Here is a 23,315-nt window from a genome sequence, read left to right as displayed (position 1 = left end):
TAAAACATTTCTTTCTTTCTTTCTTTTTATGTCTTACACGCGTGTAACTACATACATATACAATGCTTAAACACTTGTTTGTTTTACACGCGTGTAACTACATACATATACAATGCTTAAACACCTGTTTATGTCTTACACGCGTGTAACTACATACATTTACAATGCTTAAACACCTGTTTATATCTTACACACGTGTAACTACATACATATACAATGCTTAAACACCTGCGTTTAAAAGAAAAACAGGCTCCATGTATTCAGCCCATAATGTTTTGCTTTGGTTTTTTTAGGCCAAAGGTTATCCACAGGACCAGCAGAATGGAAACTACGCCACATATCAGTCTATTTCCCTGCCAGTAGACGACCTGAGAGCGTCGCCACTCCCCGGGACAGCCTCGCCCCTGGGCCCGGATCCATCCAGGTTTACACCCAATCATCTGCCTGTGAACTATCGTAATTTGTCGCCGCACGGCAGTGTCTCACGCTATAGTGAGGACTCGCAGCCGGGCGGCTACCACCCACAGACCTCGCTAGATCAGTATGACAGCTTTGGACCCAGGTAGCTAACCAATCACCTCAACAGCTTTGCCAGTAGAAAACATAAACTTAAATTATATGAATATTTGACATTATTTTATTTAGTCCTAATTCAATCCAGTGTTTATGAAACATCTTGAATGTGAAATTTGCTGAAAAAAAAAAATAATTTCAATTTAGTCTTTTAATGCTACCGGTATATGAAATTGTGCCATTTGATATCTGGACTCTGTATTTGAGTATCAAGTTTTTTCTTTAGCACAGTCTCATGTTGACATCATGGATAAACTGGGACTGCAAGGAATTGTATACACATAACTACTAGTATATGACAACGTATTCAATAAAGATCAATTTATACTAGCAGCATTTTTCACAATTTAAAACAAGTTAGTTTGTTTTGTTTGACAACGCCACTAGAGAACATTGATTTATTAATCATCGGCTATTGGATGTCAAACATTTGGTAATTTTGACATATAGTTTTAGAAACTGACCGCGTATCAGACAGATTTTTTACCACTGGGCTATGTCCCACCCCTCTATTGCATGAATGCATATTATAGCAGTATACTAAATTTCTAGAACAGTTGTTTTGAATGTTGCTGTATATAAAATCGTATATATTGATTGAAAGTTAAAACGTGTCTTAAATGGAATGGTTTCTATGTTTTACTAATTGCTATATTTAAGTGAAGCTGGGGGTTTTCGGACGTATTTTAAGTTGAAGGTAATGTGATTGGACATAAAATCAGCTGTGGCAGAGCTGTTAATACTGGGTATGGAAGGTCCTGTCACATGAGAGATGTCACAATTCAAATCATTGGTCAGCTTAAACCTATCCTAAATGAAAAACATTTTAATTGGATAATAAAATATCTTCTTATTTTAATTTTGTATTTATATTTAAAATAATTAATTTCCATTAAGTCTAATCAAGCATTGAGATTTTTCATTAATTAAACATCTGTTTGATAATTTAAAAAAAAAAAAAAATTTAAAAAGGTTTTACGTCTTTAATTTACCTTTACCTTTTTATTTTCCCTTGGAAATTCCAATCAGTCTCATTTCTGATAAACATGTCCATGTTTGTGAAATTAATGTCCTACCGTTGTTGATATAATCTGAACGTTGTCAGATTTGAATTTATATTGTGACCAGTCTCATGTGATAGTTTTGTATTTAATCTATATATTATTTCGTGCTCTTTAGTAGTGTATTAGTTTCCTGTTGAATGTTGTTTGTAACTGTGTTCCAGTTCAAACTACTTTCAAAGAAATTATTGATTATTTTTGTAAGATCCTAATATTCATTGGTATACAGATGGAAATTATTTAAAGACATAATTATATTATTTCTGAATTGCTTAAAACAACAGAAAAGGAATAGAACAAACATTTAGGTCAATTAAAAGATTTAAGTTTTTAAGATTTCTATGAATATATTTCCCTCCCATTCTAGTACATATTAGTTGTAATACGTCCCAAGCATTTGATACTTTGTTTTGACACTGGTGTGCATACATGTAGTTGGTAGTAGCGTTATCAAATTTGTTTTAATATATGCATTATATATAATTTCTGTATTTGTTCATATTTTCACAGAAATATTTTTAATCATAAAATCTTATTAAAAATCCACATTCCTCTTCATTACAAAAAACTAAAAAGTTCTTTTTTGGGGGGGAGGGGATGGGATCAGAAAACTAAATTATCATGTCATATTAATATATTAATATAATGTGAAAAAACAAACCACAAAACAAAAACATAATAATATATTGGTATAAATAAGTAATTAAAGTACCAGAACAATCAAGAACAGATTATTATTATTATTATTATTATTATTATATATATTATATATATATATATATATATATATATATATATATATATATATATATATATATATATATATATATATTTATACTGAAGCAAGCTACCTCAACTTGAGAATGTTACTTTTCCGATATAAAGATATAGCTACATGTGTGTGTTTGTTGTGAATATAACTGTAGTTTGCTTGTTGTGTTGCTATATATATATATATATACATTGTTTAGATAGGAAGTGGAAGTATCGAGTCCACATTTACTTTGAATGTTGTCATTAAAGTAGCATTCTCAGAGGTTGACTGAGGTACATTTTTTAAAGTTAACAGTAGCCTGTTTAAATACCTTAAATTTTGTATATTGGGGTGGGTGTTTGGGGCGGGGATTTGAAAAATGGTTAATTAATTACCGGAGAAGATAGGACTGAAGAAGGAAAATAAGGCAATAGGTGTGAAATATTTTAAAGGATCATGTTTGAAACTATGTTCTAAAAAATATGAAGAAGTACAAAGCAAATGTTCTACTGCTAGATACTTTAGCAGTGTTTCTATATTGGATGTTTGTAACAAGAATTTTGAAGTGATGATTTCTTACGATATACATGTACCGTACCACATTCAAAGTTATTTCCTTTTTCTTATATATTTTGGGCCAGTGGCTTTAATACTGAATAAAGTTGTCTTGCCTTATAAGAAGTACAAACATAGTGACAAAGGATTACATTGCATATATATATAAAAAATACAATTTGATATTGCTAATAACTTGGGGTCTCTTTTTTCGGTTTGCACACAATATTTAGGCTAGCAAATTCATATACTCTTATTCAGTTTGAATGTTGTTGATGTTAAAGTGATATTGTCAAAGCTTTGATTGGCTTTTGTCGAGGTTCATCAAACAAAAGCTCTGATATTTTTTATCCCTAAAATGTGGAATGTAATAGTCCAATTTAATTTTGTTACATTATGAAAATATTTTTGAAGTTTTGAAAAGTACATACTGCTGCTACATATTTGAAATGTTGGTTCGTTTAATTAACCCTAAATAATGTTTCTATAGATTCTGCTCTGTGTGGTCCTTAACCATATGTCCGACACTATATAACCGTAAATGAAATGTGTTGAGTGTGTCATTAAATGAAACATTTCCTATACATTCTGCCATTTTATTTTAATAGAAGGAAGTCATCTTTTTTTTGTATTTGTCAGATATTTTTATTGGATCAGTTTGATGAACCCAGATCTTTTCCATTAAAAAAATAATTTCATATAATACTCATTCATAATACCATTATTTCATATCATGCTAATCTTTGCAGTAAGCATGATTAACCAAACATCATGGGATGGGATTAGTTTTTAATCTCATTGTTATGGTCACACATTTGAATACTCTGCTTACTAAATGATATCACTTGATTAATAAATTCATTATTCTCAGTATAATTGGGCTTGGTTTACAATCAGTTCTTACAAGTAACTAGATACTCAATAATTACTTATTTTGGTTTTGGTTATTCAGTTATTCTAATAGATTTATATCTAGTTACAATGCATATATATGTCTGTGTGTGTGTGTGTGTGTGTGTGTGTGTACATACACACACACACATGTATATACATGTATGTACATATTAGACTTTTGAAATCTGTGTATCTCATTTGCAAAGCTAGGAATTTCAGTCATTAAGGTATACAAAAGTCTGTATTTAAATTTAGATCATACCAGTATATATATATATATATGAGCCATTAACCTGTTTATAGATTTGACCTTTAAAGCCTTGCTGGCATTGTAGATATCTTAAAGATGTTTTTAGCACTAAGAGTTTTTATTTCAATTGTAAAAGTTAAAAGAAGACTGTCTGGAATGTACAATTTTTGTAAATATCCATTATTAATAGTAAAACTGAATAAACTCGGTAAATGTAAAGCAAGTCCTTAAACATTATTTGTTTACTAAGTGTTTTGAAGTTTATAAATTAACTATATATACTAACACACTTTGCACGCAAGTTGCATTTGAAATTGGATGTTAAATTTAAGCTAGACATGTATAGGGACTGTAACATTGTTAAATGAGTGTTTTGATGTTTAGATACATGGTTTAAATTATTCAATCGTCATCTTTCCTGTAGGGATCCTGCTTATGCAGACAACAGAAATAATTATCAAGTCCCACCCGACCATGGTGCCTCACCCTACAGAGGACAGGATCCCCGGTACCCGGACTATGAAGACCAGTATCCTGAACCGCAGTACCGGGACCAAGCTGATGAGCTGCAGAACCCAACATCTCCCGTCAGAGACCTTTACAACGGCGCACCACGCTCTGACGAGTTCGATCGCTATGGCGACCAGCCTCCGATCCCCGACAGCCAGTACCCAGAACCTCTCGACCACAGCAGGGACCAGTCATACCATAACGACGATTACGGCAGCAGACCGCCTCAATATTATGACGACGACCACCAGAACAGGTACCCCAACAATGAGCCCAGTTACCACGACGATCCGCAGAACCCACGGTACGGCGATTATCCCAATGATTCCTTTCAAGGTCCTGCAGCTGCCCCCGGGGAAAGATACAGCTATCAGGATCCTTTGAAGGACCAGTACCCTAGTCATCAAGATGACCAGTACGGTGGAGAGCCTGTCCGTGAAGATAATCCGCCATACAATGGCAACTATCCGAATGACTCTATTAATAACGAGCCACGTTATCGCGACAGTGTCGACCACCCGGACGATCCGTACAGAGATAAGGAACCTGACCTGTACGGGGGTCAGTCTCCCGGACCCAGCCTTAAAGAGGATCGTCGATCACCAGCGATGTACCAAGATCCGTACGCCAACCATCCCGGGGACGATCCCAGTCTGATTCACAAAATAGAGGGTCTGCCACCGCTAAGACAGGACCCGTTCGCAGATGATCCATTCCAGCAGCAGAAGGAAGGTTTGAGGCCAAATGAAGAGGATCCTTACCATCGCGGTCCTTCACCATCACAAGGTTTGTTACAGTGTTTTGTAGATTAACATTAGTTTTAGTGCAGCTCATCTGGGAACGTGAATGTTTTAATGCTTCTACTAGTTAATTATTTGTGAATTGGTTTTCTTATAGTCCATTTTCCATTTTCGAAATAATGTTCCATGGTGGATCATGTTGGTGTGGGGAGGGGGGTAAAAATTCCATAATGTTTTGTCTGCCACATTTTTTTCATATGCATAGTTTGTAAAAATGTATGGGTGGTGGTTATGTGAAAAAATCACTATCTCCACCATGTAATTAATTTTGAAACAGCTTTACTGCACTGTGAAATTAAATACGAATTTTATTTATAAAATAGGGTTTAAAAAAGAAATGGATGAATACCAGGAATTTCAAATAGAGTTAGTACTAGGGAAGCACCTCATTGTAATAAATTAATATGATTCACCTGCTAGATCTATATCTTTAAATTGGAATGGGCTGAGAACCTTTTTATAATGAATTAAACCTGTGAGGTGTAAAAGAGTGTATTGAATTCCCATTCAGTATCAGGTTTATAAAATCAGGTTTAAATAATAAATGGATGATTCCAGGAATTTCGAATAGAATTAGTAATAAGGAAGCCCATCATTATAATTCACCTGCTCTTTAAACTGGAATGAGCTGAGACATGTTTTTAATGAATTAAATCTGAGTTGTATGAATCAGCTATTAAAAGAGTATCAAATTCCCATTTCAGTATCAGGTTTATAAAATCTGTGAGTTGTATGAATCGGCTATTAAAAGAGTATCAAATTTCCATTCAGTATCAGGTTTATAAAATCTGTGAGTTGTATGAATCGGCTATTAAAAGAGTATCAAATTTCCATTCAGTATCAGGTTTATAAAATCTGTGAGTTGTATGAATCGGCTATTAAAAGAGTATCAAATTTCCATTCAGTATCAGGTTTATAAAATCTGTGAGTTGTATGAATCAGCTATTAAAAGACTATTGAATTCCCATTTCAGTATCAGGTTTATAAAACCTGTGAGTTGTATGAATCAGCTATTAAAAGACTATTGAATTCCCATTCAGGTCCAGGGCCGTATGAAGATCAGGGTCCCTCGTATGGAGATCAGGGTCCCCCGTATGGAGATCAGGGTCCCCCGTATGGAGATCGATCCTATGACGACAGGGATGGTCCATCTGCTCCATACGACTCGAGTGCCCCACCCCACTACGATTACCAAGACAACCAGGTACCCCTGTACCCCGAGGATGAGGTTGGCAAGCACGAGGGTCAGATGTTGGGGGCTCCAGTTGACCGGTTCTCTGATGGACACCGCACCCCGTCAGATGGGGGCCAGCATGGAAGTGAGTGATACTATCATCATCATCATATTATGTGTTTGCAAAACAAGTTAACGTGCATGTCTTAATACACATAGTTGATCAGTGTTTGCATGGGAAGTGAGTCAGTGCTATGATGATCATTTTGAAGTGTTTGAAAAACAAGTTAAAGTGCATGTTTTAATACATAGTGGATCAGCATTATGCAAGTGTTGTTTATATTATTAAATATTAAGAATGTGAAGGATTAAATCCTGTATTGACCATTTTGTTATTTGGTTGGTCATTCATTAGTAGTTAGCTATTATGCATCAAAGGCATTGTTGGGATATTATAGTAATATATCCACACACACACACCTCAAAAAAAAAAAAAAATGTTTAAAATAATTCACGCTTAATTACTTGATTTAATTTTTATAAATTGACCACCTTTAGCATATGGTGCTGCTTTTGAAGACCTCAATTTTTAAATCAGTTTTGGTTTCCCAAATAACATTTATTATTTTGATCTCAGTGACAAAACAAATACATAATGATGTTTTGAGGTAATTGACATAGACTGGAAGAGCTACCAATGATACAGTTAAAGATTGTCTTCTAAAAGTAAGAATTGTGTTGTGTCTGCATCAACATACAGTATAACGTTCCTTGAAGTTGTTATTTTTTTTAATTAAAGTGACTTTTTAAAAGTGAGAGATTTCATAACCCCAAGCCCCCCACCCCCTCCCCACAATGACTCCAGTTGCTCTGATTATAAAAGGTTTGGAAAGAAAAGAGATGTGATTGGGTGGGTGGTGGTGGGTGGGGGGGGGGGATATGCCCCACTCCTACCTACACCAGTGGTCATAGGATTGATGCCCTCGATGAACTCAATTTTTTTCCCATCCCATCCCCATAACTGGTACGTAAAAAGCTGTGGTATGTGCTCACTGTCCCGTCTATTGGGAAACCAGCCTCGGTGGTGTCATGGTTGAGCAATCGGACATAAGGCTGGTTGGTACTGGGTTTGCTGGTTCCGGCTCCCACCCAGAGCGAGTTTTAACAACTCAGTTAATGGGTAGGTGTAAGACCACTACACCCTCTCCTCTCTCACTAACCACTAACCCACTGTCCTGGACAGACAGCCCAGATAGCTGAGGTGTGCGCCCAGGACAACATACTTGAACCTTAATTGGATTTAAGCATGAAAATAAATTGAAATGAAATGTCTATGAGGAACAACTTATAAAAGTTGCCTGTGTGGTGGTTGCCTGTTTCCTCTCTCGTTCTCTGAACCAAGTATTTTAATAATCATGTGTTAAAGGGACATTTCTGAGTTTGCTGCAATTTTTAAGATATTATTGAATAAAAGAGATGTTTTAACGATTGTAATTGCATATCAAATATATTTTTCTGCATAAAATATTAGTGGCTGTATATTAAATGTGTTTCTGATCGTTCTACTATTTGTACTAGGTTAAATTTCATTTTATTTTCTAAAGTATATTTTTTCGTACGTACAAAATTATTTGAAGACAAAATCCAGTTTGGTCTTCTTGCAAATATTAAGACGGCCAGAAACACATTCAATATACAGACACGATATTCTAAACATGAAAATATATTTAATATGTAAGTTTAATCGTAGAAATATTTTATTTTTCGGAAACATCTTACAATGCAGTAAACTCAGGAACGTCCCTTTAATACCAAACAGCTGTAGTTTAAAATGGCCTGAGGTGCCATTAATCAAAGTGTTTCCCTGTCTTCAATAGCTCACAGATTGTCCATATTTTTTACATAATACTGTAACACTATATTTTATTGTTCCCATAAATTAAAAATAAATCTACAGCTATATAATTATGCATGTATGAGCACTTAACAGCCAGTGGGTTACATGCTACAAGGGTGTTATAAAAATATCCTTCCGTATATTCGGGTCTTGACTTACTTTGACATTGGTTCATCAGCCAGCCAGACCTTGCTTCTTGCCTGCATGAATGCAGGCTTTGTTTCCCATGACCCAACATCCCACTGTACCTTTGTGCTGTCATTATCACTGGGGGAATTCCATACATTCCTTCTGTCAGACCAGTCTCCAGATCCAACCTATACCCTGATGCAGCTCTTAGTGCTGCACAATGTTTTCTCTGGATCATACGGTTTACGCTAATAGGATTTCTTATTACCACCCGTGTAAGTGACGTTTTCTTTTTCCTTTTTATATACAGTTGTTATACACATATAGGTATGTATGCTGTTGTATATTCTCTTAGTTCTCCAACTAATAGTTGTAAGTGCAGAATGTTTTTCATGAATCATATAATTAATACTAATGGGATTTGTAAGAAACGGTAAAATAAGTGCCTTAGAAAAATCTTTTTCTCTCTTGTTTTATTGTACATTTTTTGTATATTTCTGTACAATCTGTAAAGAAATGCAGGGTGAAAAAACAGGAACTTTTGTTTAACAACACCTCAGCACATTTTAAACTGTGGCTGTTTGGTGATTTAACAAATGGTTATTTTGACACTTGAGAAAGAGAGATGAGGGGAACCTTGGGCTGCTACACAGTAGTGTGATGTGACAACATATTCTAAAAAGCAGGAAGAGATCTTTTATACACACCTTTCCATTTAGAGATAGGACAGTGCATACTATAGCTGCTACCTTACGTACATATAATGGACACTGGTTGGGATAAATACCGTCTGTCAATCCTGCATCTTCAAGTCTCAAATAATAAATTTTTTTAGTCTGTTTATCAGTGTCAGCTTCTGAATAAGTAAAAAGAAATAATTTGTGGTTCGGTGTTTTAGTTAGTTTATGCAGTTTTAAACTACCAGTATAATAATGATTGAAATGATTTTTATATTGTACATCTTGCATATGCTGCTTAAAAGGCAATTTTCTGTTTTTAAACTTGTATTATTTAGTTAAAAATTTAAATAATAATTTCTTTAATCTCTGGAAGGTTAGGAAAGCATTGAGGAAAAAACTTTGAGAGGGGAATGTTATAGAAGAGATAAATATCCTGTTGATTTTTGTGGAATTCTGGCTAGGGATTTTCGAAGCTATCTTGGCACTACAAAATCATAAAACCATCATAGACTATGACATTATTACAGCACACGCCATAGTGACTTCATAGCTTACGATGGTTTTACGATTTCGTAGTGATAAAATAGCTTCGAAAATATGGGCCCTAGATTTTAAGCACAACTACACAACTGTTCCGTACCATATTCTGAGGATAAGCTTACAGGAATCCTCAACTTTATAAAGCCTTCTTTACCCCAGATTTTTGTCTCACGTTTACAAAGTTAAAAGGCAAGATACCCGAGTTAATGTTTCAGCAGCAATGGTGGCAACTTTCGTGTTTTAACTCAATGTTAAAGTTTCACATTTGGATCCACTTCTCACAAACTAAAAGTGCAACATCAATGAAACTTGGGTCATAATTACATCTATGAATGTTCATCTCTGCATATTTTAAAAGAAAATTGAAATTCTATTAAATTATAATTTTAACTTAATGTTTAACTAACATTTAATATTTTTATTTTAAATTATTTTTAACATGTACCGAGATGAAGACCTATGGATGCACCTATTAGAAATACTGAATAAGAAATTTAATGCCAAGAAAATCCAGTGTTATTTTCCGAACTTATGACATGATGTTATATCTTCAGTAACATTAAATAAGAAGACAACTCAAAGGTGCATTAAAACATGGCGCCGGCTTTACTTGGCCTTCAGCAAACACACGTGGCATTTTAACATTCACTTCCGGTGGTACTGGATGCTACTAAAGACAGGTTATGTACTGACTAATCGAATGTCAATATTTTACACATAATGTTTTTGTGTTGCAGCTTTACGGTGGCGGGATCCCGACCTACAGGAAGTGATAGATTACCTCAGTCACTACGATGTCGACGTCAGGTCCCACGCAGCAGCTTATCTACAACATCTCTGTTTCATGGATGATGGCATTAAAGCCAAAACAAGGTATCAAACATAGCAAACACTAAACGAAACACTGTTCATCATTACAACTAAAATCTAAAATGTGTTTTTAATTGTACGATATATCATGAGTGAAAGATGCATTTTAATGGGGTTTTTTACTATACCTCTCTGTGTGTTAAGGTAGAAGATATAGAGATTATTATACAAGCTTTTGTGTCTTAATGATTTTACGAAATGAGTGTCAGGAATATAGGATTCATCACAAGTATTTTTTAATATGGAAAATATCAACTGAGTCTATGTTAATCGGTATTTGTTGAGGCTCTGCCTCAACAAATACCGATTAACTAGACGAGGTTGATATTTTACATATTAAAAAACATGAGTAGCGAATTCTATTTATCCTATAACACTTCTAAAATAATATTTTAATATAATTTTTAGTAAACCACAGTACTAAAGTTGCCACCATCGGTAATATGACGTCATCACAATTAGCACAAATTAGTTTGACGTCATGCATTTTAACTATATCTTTGAAAAAGTTACGCTCAGGTACACGGGTCTTGTTGGCTTGTAAGCAAATGACCCAACCACAGCAACACTAGAGACCTTGCAAATTTGCATACCATTATTAACCAGGTTAATACATGAAAATGATCACATGGGTTTATGACATGGATATCATGGGTAAGTTATAGGATAAATAGAGATTATTATATGAGCTTTTAGCTCAATAGGTGTGTCGTTAAACAAAACAAACTTTATATGAGCTTGTGTGTTTCACTAATTTTATGAAATGAGTGTCAGGATTTTTGTATTGCCCGAGCAAGAACGAGGGTAATACAGGAATCTTGACATGAGTTTCCTACAGTCAGTACGACTCACATATGAGTTTAATAATTTCTTTATAATCCATATCATTATTGTTATTTTTTATGAATAAAAAAGGCCGTTGCAACCATAACTATGTAGAAGGAGACACAAAATGACATTATATTTCACTTACACAGTCTGATTTAGAACTGGTGAAGCAACATTATGTTGTGACGTCACTTCGCAACATTATGTTGTGACGTCACTTCGCAACATTATGTTGTGACGTCACTTCTCAAAATTACGTCATTACACTTGTTATTGCATGTGTGCTTCGTATGGTACCTCTGTGGACTGTTCCAGTCAGCTGCCTGTACCTGGTATATCAACAGTGTACACATACAGTCCTGTATTGAAATTGTATTTAAAAGATCCCATGCTGCTTATTCAAAGGAGTAACCTATGTTGCAGAAGAATACCTATGTAGAATTTCAATTCTAGAAATAACTCCAACAAATAAAGATTGCTTTTGGGGTTTTTTCCGTGCAAATTTATTAATTAATTTTGATGTGTTTTTTCCAGAGGCCTTGATGGAATCCGTCCTTTGATCAACTTGCTCAGCCATGAATACCCGGAAGTACACAGAAATGCATGTGGTGCTTTACAAAATCTGTCCTATGGCAAAACCAATGATGAAAATAAGGTATGAAGTATTTACATCTTTCATTTATGTATGTTGTGGTGGTTAGATGTGTGGACTTGCACTCGTATCTCTGTTACACGTAATTAGAAAATGTATTAAATTGCAGTTTGCCAATTTTGTGAGACTGACAGAAGTACACACACAATAACACACAATCGTGTCTCTTTGGAGATCAAGATTCAACTAATCAACAGCATGACATCTTCCCACACATCACTTTGGCTATGGAATATTTACATCTTTTATATTTCTATATTTACATGCATTGTGTGTATTATATATGTACTGTGTCCTCGTTCTTTATTTTCCCACTTCCCCCAAGTGATTTTCAGACAGACATGGCCTTGATAGTGTATGAGTATTTGGATAAATCTAGGATGTTTAATTTAATAGAAACTGAATAATGAACTTGATATTGAATGACGTTGTTTAGATATAAATTCATCAGTTTCAGTGTGAAACAAAAGATAATACTTTTTCTTGAAGTGGCCATTTATACACAAAGAGCAGATACTTTACCACAGTCTACGATAGTTTAAGATGTGCTAACATGTCATTAAGCCAATATTCTTCTCAGTTCCTTTCCTTGTTCATCAAGCTGAGCTATTTTGTTTCAGAAAGCGATAAAGAACGCTGGAGGTATTCCAGAACTGGTGCGTCTGCTACGCAAGACCCAGGATGGGGAAGTGAAAGAAAGCATCACCGGAATCCTCTGGAATCTTTCTTCATGCGAGGTCGGTATTCCATTACACAAGGGCAGATCAGACAAATTATACCTACCTCCCCTCCCCCCATGTAACATTTTTCTGATGCTAAGGCCAATTCCCTTCCCCCTCTAAAATTAGGTAACACTCTTCAGTACCTGGTACCCCTTTCTGCTTTCTGTCAGTGAAATAATTTGTCCAGGGCCCTGTTCCACGAAGCGATCTTAGCCCTAAGATTACTTTAGGCGCATAACTACCCTATGCACTTAAGTTGATCTTAGGGCTAAGATCGCTTCGTGGAACGGGGCCCTGTATTATTAGATGTTCTGTTAATATTTACGTTTGGTTTGCTGATAAATATTAGAGAGAAAAATTATCTGTTAAAAGAATGAAAAGAAATGGCTCGTTGCATTTTACTTAACATAAATAAAGATAAGATGGTTGTTTTGAAAATATTATGTAAGTGTTGACAAGCACCCTCTCCCTCCCACCCCCTAATGGATCATGATTCCTTTCCTGTTATTTAAAGTAAGCACCTTTAACCTTTAGACTACTGGATTAATGTTTAACAAAAACCATGTTGAGTGGGTACAAGTTTATAATTTTTACTCACATATATTCACTTAAATGTTTCATAAATACATGAAATAAAGTTCATATATGAATCGGTATTATTTTCGTGTCTTTTTTTGTAATTTTTATTATTTTAGATCGGCTAATGGTGATAAAAATTAGGCCAAAAATCGAAAAAGTTGCAACGGGCATTTGTGGCCAGCTATCCAGTATTTATGTCCATTATTCCCGATAACAGTGGTTTTCTGACCAGAATTTTGTTTTTAAACCCGAACTACGATTCATATTGCAATATTTGGTAATTTTTGTTGTTGGTAAAACGATCAAATTTATTATCAAATTAGCTGTTACAATCAGCTATCGATCCCTGAAAATTACCACGACGTGCCGCCATTGTTGTCAAGCGAAAATACTTGCCGAAAATCTTTTTTCTTTAATTATATTTCCGTTTCCGGTGAGTGTCGTGTGCCAAACGGGAAATATGAATTGGGGAATGCACTGTATACAGTGTACAGTATATCGACTGACGTAACGTCGGGCGAGATATCTCGCCTGCAGTAGTCAGAAGGTTAATTTAATGCCTAATATGGTTGCTGAATATAAAACTGAAACAATAATAAAAGAAATTATCTGGTTGGTAGATATTTTGGCAAGCCTGCAGCAGATACAAGATGTTACAAATTTAACCTTCTTTTACAGGATTTGAAGAAGCCTATAATAGACAGTGCTTTAGCTGTTCTTGTGAATTCTGTGATAATTCCCCACTCTGGCTGGGACAGGCTGGGATCCTCTCCAGAGCAGCAGCGCTGGACATTAGTCTTCAGAAATGCAACAGGAGTAATTAGGTATGTAGACTTGCACACGCATGGCGTACCCCAGTAATTTTAAAATAAATAACAGTTTTATATTTTTTATTTTATAATTTAGAATAGATTGTCTAAATTAAAAAAATTTCACTTAATGCCTCATTCTTTGATTTCATTACATGTTATTTCCAGTCTAAGATCGACGACATTCACTTTTTGCAACCTTGTTTTGGCTTCGTACACAATGAATATAGAATATCTTAACATAATTTCACTTGAAATCCGTATTTTGTAAAAGGTACCATTTTTTAATCACAAGATTTTCTTTAAACACATTAATGTGCATTAATAATGTTAAAAAAAAAAATTAAATAGAATTTTGCATTGGAATTTTTCCAGCGTTCTGGAAATGTCATGTACTTGGTTTATGATTATTGTAAGGAGATGCAAAGTGACATCATTAGAATACTGACGTCATTCAAATTCAAATTTAGCTATAGTATTACAATGCTTCGCCACATTAAAATAAAAACCTTGACCCCTGTAGACAACGTTGTTTACAGGTTGGGTTTTTTTTCATTAATTCTGCACAAAATATTAAGTTTAAGATGAAAGAAATAAAATGTACCTTTTGTCAAATAGATCATTTCAAAAAATTACTGTCGGATATGTTATATTTATTGCATACGAAGCCAAAACAAGGGTCCGAAAAATGACTGTCGTCGACCTTAGTTCACATTCAATCTGATGTTTAGTGAAAAAGACAATGTCTAGTCAAACACTGCAGTGCAGTTCAACTGTTTAATTGCAGATTTCATGCATGTATGTCATGGAAAGAAATGAGGAAAGAAATGTTTAAAATATAGTATCTGTTGTGAAATTGCTTTCTACATCGTATTGCAAAACTGGAAAATACTAGAGATTACAAATAATACTTCTGGGGTTTTTTGTTTGTGGTAAGAACAGTGACTGTAGCTTTAGCTGGCATAAGAAAGTCACTATTTTTTTAATGACCATGCATAATTTGTTTCAATATAGATGATGACAATACAAAACAAATTGTTTTTAAAAAAAGTATATAATATTAAGTTACAAGCTTAAAAATATTGGTGAAATAATATGTTATTAGTTGCAAAACTCGGCATTATTTTAATTTGTTTGTTTGTAATGTTTCAGAAATGTGAGCTCCGCAGGTTACGAAGCCCGAAAAAAGTTACGTGAGTGTCGCGGACTGGTGAACTCTTTGTTACACACGTTAAAGTCGTCTCAAGATAATGACATGGACAGTAAGCCTGTTGAAAACATTGTGTGCGTGTTCCGCAACCTGTCGTACCGGATACAGGAAGTTGAAGATCCCGAGTTCTACAAAAAAAGAACGTTAACAAACCAACCCGTTCAGAAAAATGGTAAACACTTGTTTTGGTTGAATATCATTTGGGATTTAAAAAACAAGGTGTCGTAGCTTCCGTCCCAGCACTCTTCATGGCTGCTTTAGTTTATAGTTTTACATAAATTGAACCTTTCGAAATAACGGTCTTTGTCAGTTTATTCTATGATAATAACATTTCAGACATTCTATACATCACTGCACTTTCAGGGGATTAATGGTTTTATGGAGTCATGTTTGACTGAAAAATCTCCTCGATACAAACTAGGAGGTTTGATGCAAATTACTTTCTTTCAAATTCTGACTTCTGTACAAAGGGGGCCGGGACGTAGCACAGTGGGATTGATCCCCGTCGGTGGGCCCATTGGGCTATTTCTCATTCCAGCCAGCGCATCACGACTGGTATATCAAAAGCAGTGGTATGTACTAACCTGTCTGTGGGATGGTGCATATAAAAGATCCCTTGCTGCTAATAGAAAAGAGTAGCCCATGAAGTGGCGATGGCGGGTTTCCTCTCATTATCTGTGTGGTCCTTAACCATATGTTTGACGCCATATAACTGAAAATAGAATGTGTTAAGTGCATCGTTAAATAAAAAAAAAAATTCTTTCTGTACAAAGGATAGCCCTGCAACTGTGGACTAGGCTAATGTTACATATTTATTACCCATATTGGCTCAAATATTGGGGGTAATATTTTTTTTAATAACTGCACTGTGCAGATTGCTTCTACAGCCACTGATTGGCTGGCTTAAAAAAAAATTACATTCACTTGGCTGTTCTCCACAGCCAGAACTTGATGTTTCTATACATGAGTCAGATTGCATAGCCTATATGTTTTACAATCTACAAAGATTTACAGGAACATTGTGACAAATTTGTTTCATAATCATTAAATGGTACATTTTCTTAAGCAGTTGTTTTAGTAGCATAGAAAACAAAAATTCTTATGCAACCACAGTCATATTATTATTTTGTATGGTAAACATTTGGGTATAAACAGAAAGTCGTTATGCCATGGTGTCAAGTACATTATGTTGTGTAATGCGTGTAAGCTTATATGACATAATATCTGATGAATTTGTTGTTGACAGTAGAGGAATTTTTATATTAAAATCTAGTTAAAAGTGACAATGGGTAATAAAGCCAATAACCAACTCGCTATGAAGAGTTACAAATTATCTGTTGGATGTCCCTCATGAATAAATGTTGTAAATGATTCACTTGGGACAGATAATCTGTAGCTCACTAGTTATTCCATAAATACACTCGTAACAACATATTTTGAAACAGCAGACTACAGCCGAATTGCAGCAGTAAAGGATAACTGTTAAATTTGCATTTAATTCATCTGCTTTTTATGAACATAATACATGCACAATGTCAACATTTGTTTTTATTTGTCAGATAAAACTACGGGTTGCTTTGGCGGTGGAAAGAGCAAGAAAGGTTCTAATAAGGGAGCCGACAGTAAAACAGCAAGTCAGAAGTAAGTATTCACGGATGGAAAGTCTGTGTGCATATTCAGAAATATGTATCATTAAAATCAGTATTATGAATTGAGAGAATTCAATGAAAATTTGTTTACAGGGAGAGATGGATGTATTCTGAATTCTAACATCAACCATCATCACATGTTCACATTTAAATACTTATAACTTCTGTGTTACGTATTTACTGTTCACCATGGACAGGTTTATGAGAAGCAATAAAGAGGGGTAACATTGATGTATATTTTGTCCATTTTTTTGTTTTCTTTTAAAGTTCAGGCATAAATTTATTCAACCAACCAACCAACGAACCAATCGATCAATCACTCAGTCATTCACTCGTTCACATGTCTTTGATGTATTTCCAGTGGCCAGTGTTTTATTGTGCCAGGGTTTGATTGAATAATGCCTTTATTAATTTCTACCTGTGTTATAGGGGACCACCTCAGCTGCCTCCAGGTGCTAATGAGTACAAGGCATTGTGGGGGATGGAGATTTTACAGGTGTACTCGGCATTGCTCAAACATAGTTCTAATGAGGTGACGCTCGAAGCTTCGGCGGGTGCAATTCAGAATCTTACAGCTTGTGATTGGCAGGTAGGTTTAATGTGCTTAACATGTTTTTATTCTTATTCGACTTACTCTGCTAGCACAACAAACATACTATACAGCCTGAGTCATCTCCTCCATTGCAGAATTACTAGACTTAATCCATATCCACACATGAGCAGACCATCACCCTTGTTTTCAGTTCTGCAGTCCTTCATTGTATCAGAGCTAATTACAGGTAGTTATAATTATAAGGACCCTGTAAAAAAAATTGCGTAATTGTCCTTCCTATCGTAAATTGTTTAGCTATTTATTATTTTTTGTTTTTTAATTTATTTATTAAGCTTTGTTTTGAAATAGGAAGATTATACCGTAAACTACTTGCCTATAAAATTGTTACCAAATAATTTATTTTACTACAAGAAAAAAAGAAAAGAATGTTTGACAGATTTAGCCTATACATCACTTTGTCTACCCATAATTCTTTAAGAGCAGACAAATGGTTGCTATTTTGACATCGATTTTTAAGAAGCCAAGTGCCTGCACATTACTGGTATATGTTTAATATTCTTCAGTTAATTCAGATCTATTGGTTTGTAGATATGTTTCACAAATCAACTTAAAAATAGCAAAATATGTCACATGCAACTATAATAATGCACCTTTAAAAATAATAAAACTTGATTGAAACATATTTTATTGCTTTTTAAAGAACAAATGGATTAGGCACAAGTTACATAACTTACTAGGCCCTCACCATTATTGTTTGTTATTGTAAGAACAGATGCTACTTCATAGCCCAAGGTTTGCTTGATGTGTGGTCGGTCTAGGATCGATCCCCATCGGTGGACCCATTGGGCTATTTCTCATTCCAGCCAGTGCTCCACAACTGGTGTAACAAAGGCTGTGGTATGTACTATCCTAACTGTGGGATGGTGCATATAAAAGATCCCTTGCTGCTAATTGAAAAGAGTAGCCCATGAAGTGGCGACAGCAGGTTTCCTCCCTCAATATCTATATGGTCCTTAACCATATTTCTGATGCCATATAACCGTAAATAAAATGTGCTGAGTGCGTTGTTAACATTTCCTTCCTCCATAGCCCAAGGTTAGAAGTGAGATGTAGTTCAGTAGTTTAGAACTGGCCTCAGGGGACTATGGGTCCCAGGATCAATCACTCTCAATAGACCGTGTCTTTCTTGTCCACAACTGATGCATTACATGTACTGTTCTATGAGAAACTGCATATAAAAAAAACAAATGTCAAAATAACCATATGTTATACACCAGACAGCTACAGTTTAACATGTGCTGAGTTGACATAAAACAAATGGTGCTCTCCTTGTATAAAATCCAGGCTGAAGACTAGATTGTACATGTAGACTGCACACCTTGAACTGTTAGTCAATCAGGTTGTATTTTGATAACGATGTGGGCAAGCTAATTGGCCTGTGATTGTTTTGGTAAATTTCTATTCAGTATGTTGTTATTCAGTTAATGCTGTAACAACTATGATGCTATGTTCTCTGTAACAGGGAAAATATCACTAAACTAACCCTAGGCACACAAGAGTTATGCCCCCTTATCAATAACTACCCCCCCCCCCCCAATGTTTCTAATATTTTGAGATCAGTTCTTACAATAACCTTATAAAAACACTTAATAGATTCTTACTAAACAATCTGCTGGGGGTGGTGTTAAGTGAACTTTTCTATTCATTCAATCCGTCTGATTAACCTTTTTTTAAATTAATTTGATAATTTTATCAACAACGCAATTCACAAAATATAGGTCTATGAATCGTAGTTAGATTCCAAAAATAAAATCGTGGTCAGCAAAACACAGTGATTTGAAATACTGGCCATAAATACCAGACAGCTAGCCCCAATCGTGAATTAGTAAGCGTGATTATTGATTTTATGCATAATTTTAAACCAAATTAGCTGAACAAAAACACCATAAAATTTTGAAAAAATATTAAACAGTACTCAACTTTTTACATTTGAACATTATTTTATGTATTTATAAAAGATTTAAGTGGAAATATGTTGGTAAAAGATATAAACTTGTACCCACTCAATGTGGTTTTTATTTTAAAATAATCCAGTAGTCTAAAATTACCTTAGTTTGACACCACCCAATAGCCAGGGCTTCTAGATTATGGTAGCCCCACTCCCATGGCTAGTGATATTCAGTGTTGGGCTAGTAAATAATTACTATAACTAGGCCGACGGCTAGTGAAAAAAACCCTTGTCAAATGCTGCATTGACATGTAAATATGAATATCCTGCCCCCTCTTTCCACCCCAATCTAAGGGTTTTTAAGCTCAATCTTCCTCTTTAGGTGACATATCTGATTATTACTATTAGTAAAATTGTATTTTTTTAAAGTAGGGCTAGTGAATTTTTAATCATGGCTAGTACATTTTAAAAATCATTGATCCCATGGCTAGTGGATTTTTATAAAATTCTAGAAACCCTGTAATAGCTGATGTATTTTTCGTGCTGGTGTGTCGTTAAACATTTATTCATTCATTCATTCCAGTAGTGTAAAAGTTATACAATGTGTGGAGATGTTAAATAATTTAATGTTCTTATCTGTTCTTTCAATTTCCAGCCTGCTGTTGAAATCCGAGCGTCTGTGCGCAAGGAAAAGGGTCTTCCCCATCTTGTTGATCTTCTGACCTTCCCATCTGATCGTGTTGTGTGCGCTGCAGCTACGGCACTGCGTAACCTCGCCATCGACGAGCGCAACAAGGAGCTGGTGGGCAAGTACGCCATGCAGCAACTGGTGCGCAAGTTACCCCAGCAACGCAACGCCCACCCCACCACGCCAGACGACACGCTGTGTGCTGTCATAGCAACCCTGTATGAAATTTTGAAGAACCAGGAGTCTTTCGCTCAGTGAGTGTAAATCTAGGGCAGGTCTGGAAATTATCTCAGGAGGGTGAAAATTTAATATGAAAGAGAACAGAGATCTAATAGTCACACAGAAATCCAACAACTGAGTAAAATTGTTATGCTTGTATTTTATTACGTACCTATTCAATCCTGCTATAGTGATAAAGACATTTTCAAAACGTGTGATAAATTTATCTTGTATCACTCGTATGTGCAATGTGGACCCGGAACTTGGGGAATTTGTCTTTTATTTTAACTGCAGTTAGTGCCTTTTATTTACTGACGTATATGATTCACAAATTACATTACATCATGTTTGAAACATTACACAAAATTGCTGCAGAGTATGATTCTTAAACTTAAATCCATGAAAGGAGGATTGATTAATAGATTTAAGAAAGTGTAATTATGACATTAAATTAAAAACAGTTTTTGTAAAAAAATAAAAGAAGGTATGTAATAAATACAGAGCTTCACATACATTGTTTCTGCTTCCTATTTATTGCACTTGTTTATTTTGTGCAAGAACATACCATGTGGTATATATTCTTGCGTAGAATAAACTTGTGCAATAAATAGGAAGCTAAAACAACGTATGTGAAGTTTTTTTTATATATATCTACATGTTCTATTATCATTTACTGTTAAAAAATGATTTTACATATGTATTATGAATTACTATAGTGCCATTAATCATATATCTTTTGTTTATTAAAATTTTCTTAACAAATAATATTTTATCAGTAAGTGAAAATAAAAATATAATATATTTGCAGTGTTCGAGATTAAAATTTTGGGGCAGTATCCCAGTTGGATACTAACATTTCAAAATCTGGTATCCCACCTGAGAATTTAGTATTATGTGGTATCCCGGTGGGATACTGGGTTCTTGAAGTCTGGTATCCAAAATTAAATTCTGGTATCCCCAGGATAATTGGGATACCATTAAATCTCGAACACTGATTTGATCATAGTGTTGTTACTTCAGTTTTGTTGCTTTTTACCACTGTAGTACAGGAATAAAGTTTTATTTTCAAAACATGTATTTAAAGATGTTTTCCTGTTCTTGTAGGTCATTTTTCAAGGAGAATGGCCTTCCTCGGCTAATGAACATCACTAAGTCAGAAGGCCAGTATTTGGCAAGAACCATCAAATATGCTGGATCTGTAAGTGTCTCATTCAGGAATATAAAATACAGGGCTGTACATGGTCTAAAATCACTAGGGGCAGGTGAAAAAAAAGAATCAGGGGAACAGTAATATAGAGTCTTCCCCAGCTAGATAAAACAAGCAACAAATGGCGATGTTTTCATATTTTTCAAAAAAACAGAAACATATTACCAAATTTTAAAATTTATATAACATTTTGTCCGAGTTGTCAGTCTTCATGTTTCTAATTATACGAGTATGATTAACTGTACTAGTCTGATTTGTACCAGACTTGACAAATGTGTTTTGAAAGTAGACAGAGAAAAACCAGATCTATTGGAATTAAAGTAAAAACCGATAAGAAAAAACAAGGAAAGTACATTTTTAAAACGGTAAAACATGAAATTATTAAATGAGGAAAATAAGACACATTTTATTGTCTTATCTTTACAAAATAAAAATGCGAGATATAGGTATTTTCTGATGGTTGCGATGGCAATTACATGAACTTTTGCATCTAAGTTTTGTGTTAAAGTTTAGCATTAAGATCAGTTTCTCACAAACTAGAAGTGCTAGATTAATGAAACTTAGATTATGATGGCACCTATGGATGTTCATCACAGTGCACTCACAAGGTTATGGTGGTTGAGATATTTAAATACCGCATAATTTAAAAAACAATTGTATTAATATAATATCTTTAATAATAAAAAAAACTTAATGCTTGTAGAGGAAATGGTACTTTCAAGAATTTTATTTTTTAATTTTGTTTTTGTAGTAATTTTATTGGACATTTATGCTGACGTCTTCCTTTATTTACCTTGCAGGTGTTAAAAATCCTTTGGTCTTTCAAATTTTTGCACCAGGAATATAATCAGAAGGGTTATACTGAAAGAGACTTCCTTCAGCATTCAACCTCACCAAGGTGACTATATTGGACATCTTAACAATTGTGACTGGTGTATTTATTCATACACAATGTGGGGCGAGACGTAGCCCAGTGGTAAAGTGCTCACTTGATGCGTGGTCTGTTTGAGATCGATACCCGTCGGTGGGCCCATTGGGTTATTTCTTGCTCCACCCAGTGCACCACGACTGGTATATCAAAGGCTGTGGTATGTGCTATCCTGTCTATGGGATGGTGCATATAAAAGATCCCTTGCTGCTAATTGAAAAGAGTAGCCCATGAAGTGGCGACAGCGGGTTTCCTCTCTCTATATCTGTGTGGTCCTTAACCATATGTCTGACACCATATAACCGTAACTAAAATGTGTTGAGTGTGTCGTTAAATAAAACATTTCCTTCCTTCCTTCATACACAATGTGGTTTGTTTTAGGCTTACTAAGTTTACTGACTTAATGTACCCCAAGTGATGTAGCCACAGTGGGCTTATCTCACCCCAGATGCCACCCAGCCCTCATAATATTCCTTGTTAATAATCAGGAGCAGCCTGTATGGTTCAGGGGTGGGAATTCTCCTCGGATCAGCTGTTTCCCTCTCATGGAACATTGATTTCCTCGCATTTTAATCATCCTTTCCTCCAAAATGTGTCAGATGGCACAGATTTTAACCTAGGATTTCAAGAATTTCC

The 23,315-nt window shown here is 34.9% G+C and overlaps 1 protein-coding gene across 6 annotated transcripts in view; it reads left to right on the top strand.

Annotated features, from left to right (window-relative positions):
- Window positions 1-23,315, top strand: part of LOC121381075 (catenin delta-2-like) — a 124,980-nt gene that overhangs the window by 88,942 nt on the left and 12,723 nt on the right. For 5 of the 6 annotated variants that reach the window (XM_041510167.1, XM_041510166.1, XM_041510170.1 and 2 more), the window contains 13 exons: window positions 294-562; window positions 4,512-5,383; window positions 6,438-6,716; window positions 10,555-10,690; window positions 12,050-12,170; window positions 12,788-12,904; window positions 14,147-14,292; window positions 15,430-15,659; window positions 17,047-17,128; window positions 17,566-17,725; window positions 20,293-20,579; window positions 21,649-21,742; window positions 22,552-22,649. In XM_041510167.1, coding sequence (XP_041366101.1) covers window positions 294-562; window positions 4,512-5,383; window positions 6,438-6,716; window positions 10,555-10,690; window positions 12,050-12,170; window positions 12,788-12,904; window positions 14,147-14,292; window positions 15,430-15,659; window positions 17,047-17,128; window positions 17,566-17,725; window positions 20,293-20,579; window positions 21,649-21,742; window positions 22,552-22,649 — 2,891 coding nt within the window. The remainder of the gene's footprint in view (window positions 1-293; window positions 563-4,511; window positions 5,384-6,437; window positions 6,717-10,554; window positions 10,691-12,049; window positions 12,171-12,787; window positions 12,905-14,146; window positions 14,293-15,429; window positions 15,660-17,046; window positions 17,129-17,565; window positions 17,726-20,292; window positions 20,580-21,648; window positions 21,743-22,551; window positions 22,650-23,315) is intronic. The other variant, XM_041510168.1, reaches the window with a different exon arrangement.

This window comes from Gigantopelta aegis, chromosome 9 (assembly GCF_016097555.1).
Source record: "Gigantopelta aegis isolate Gae_Host chromosome 9, Gae_host_genome, whole genome shotgun sequence".
Lineage (NCBI taxonomy): Eukaryota > Metazoa > Mollusca > Gastropoda > Neomphalida > Peltospiridae > Gigantopelta > Gigantopelta aegis.
Note: the sequence above shows the minus strand (reverse complement) of the source record. Positions and strands in the feature narration are given on the sequence as shown.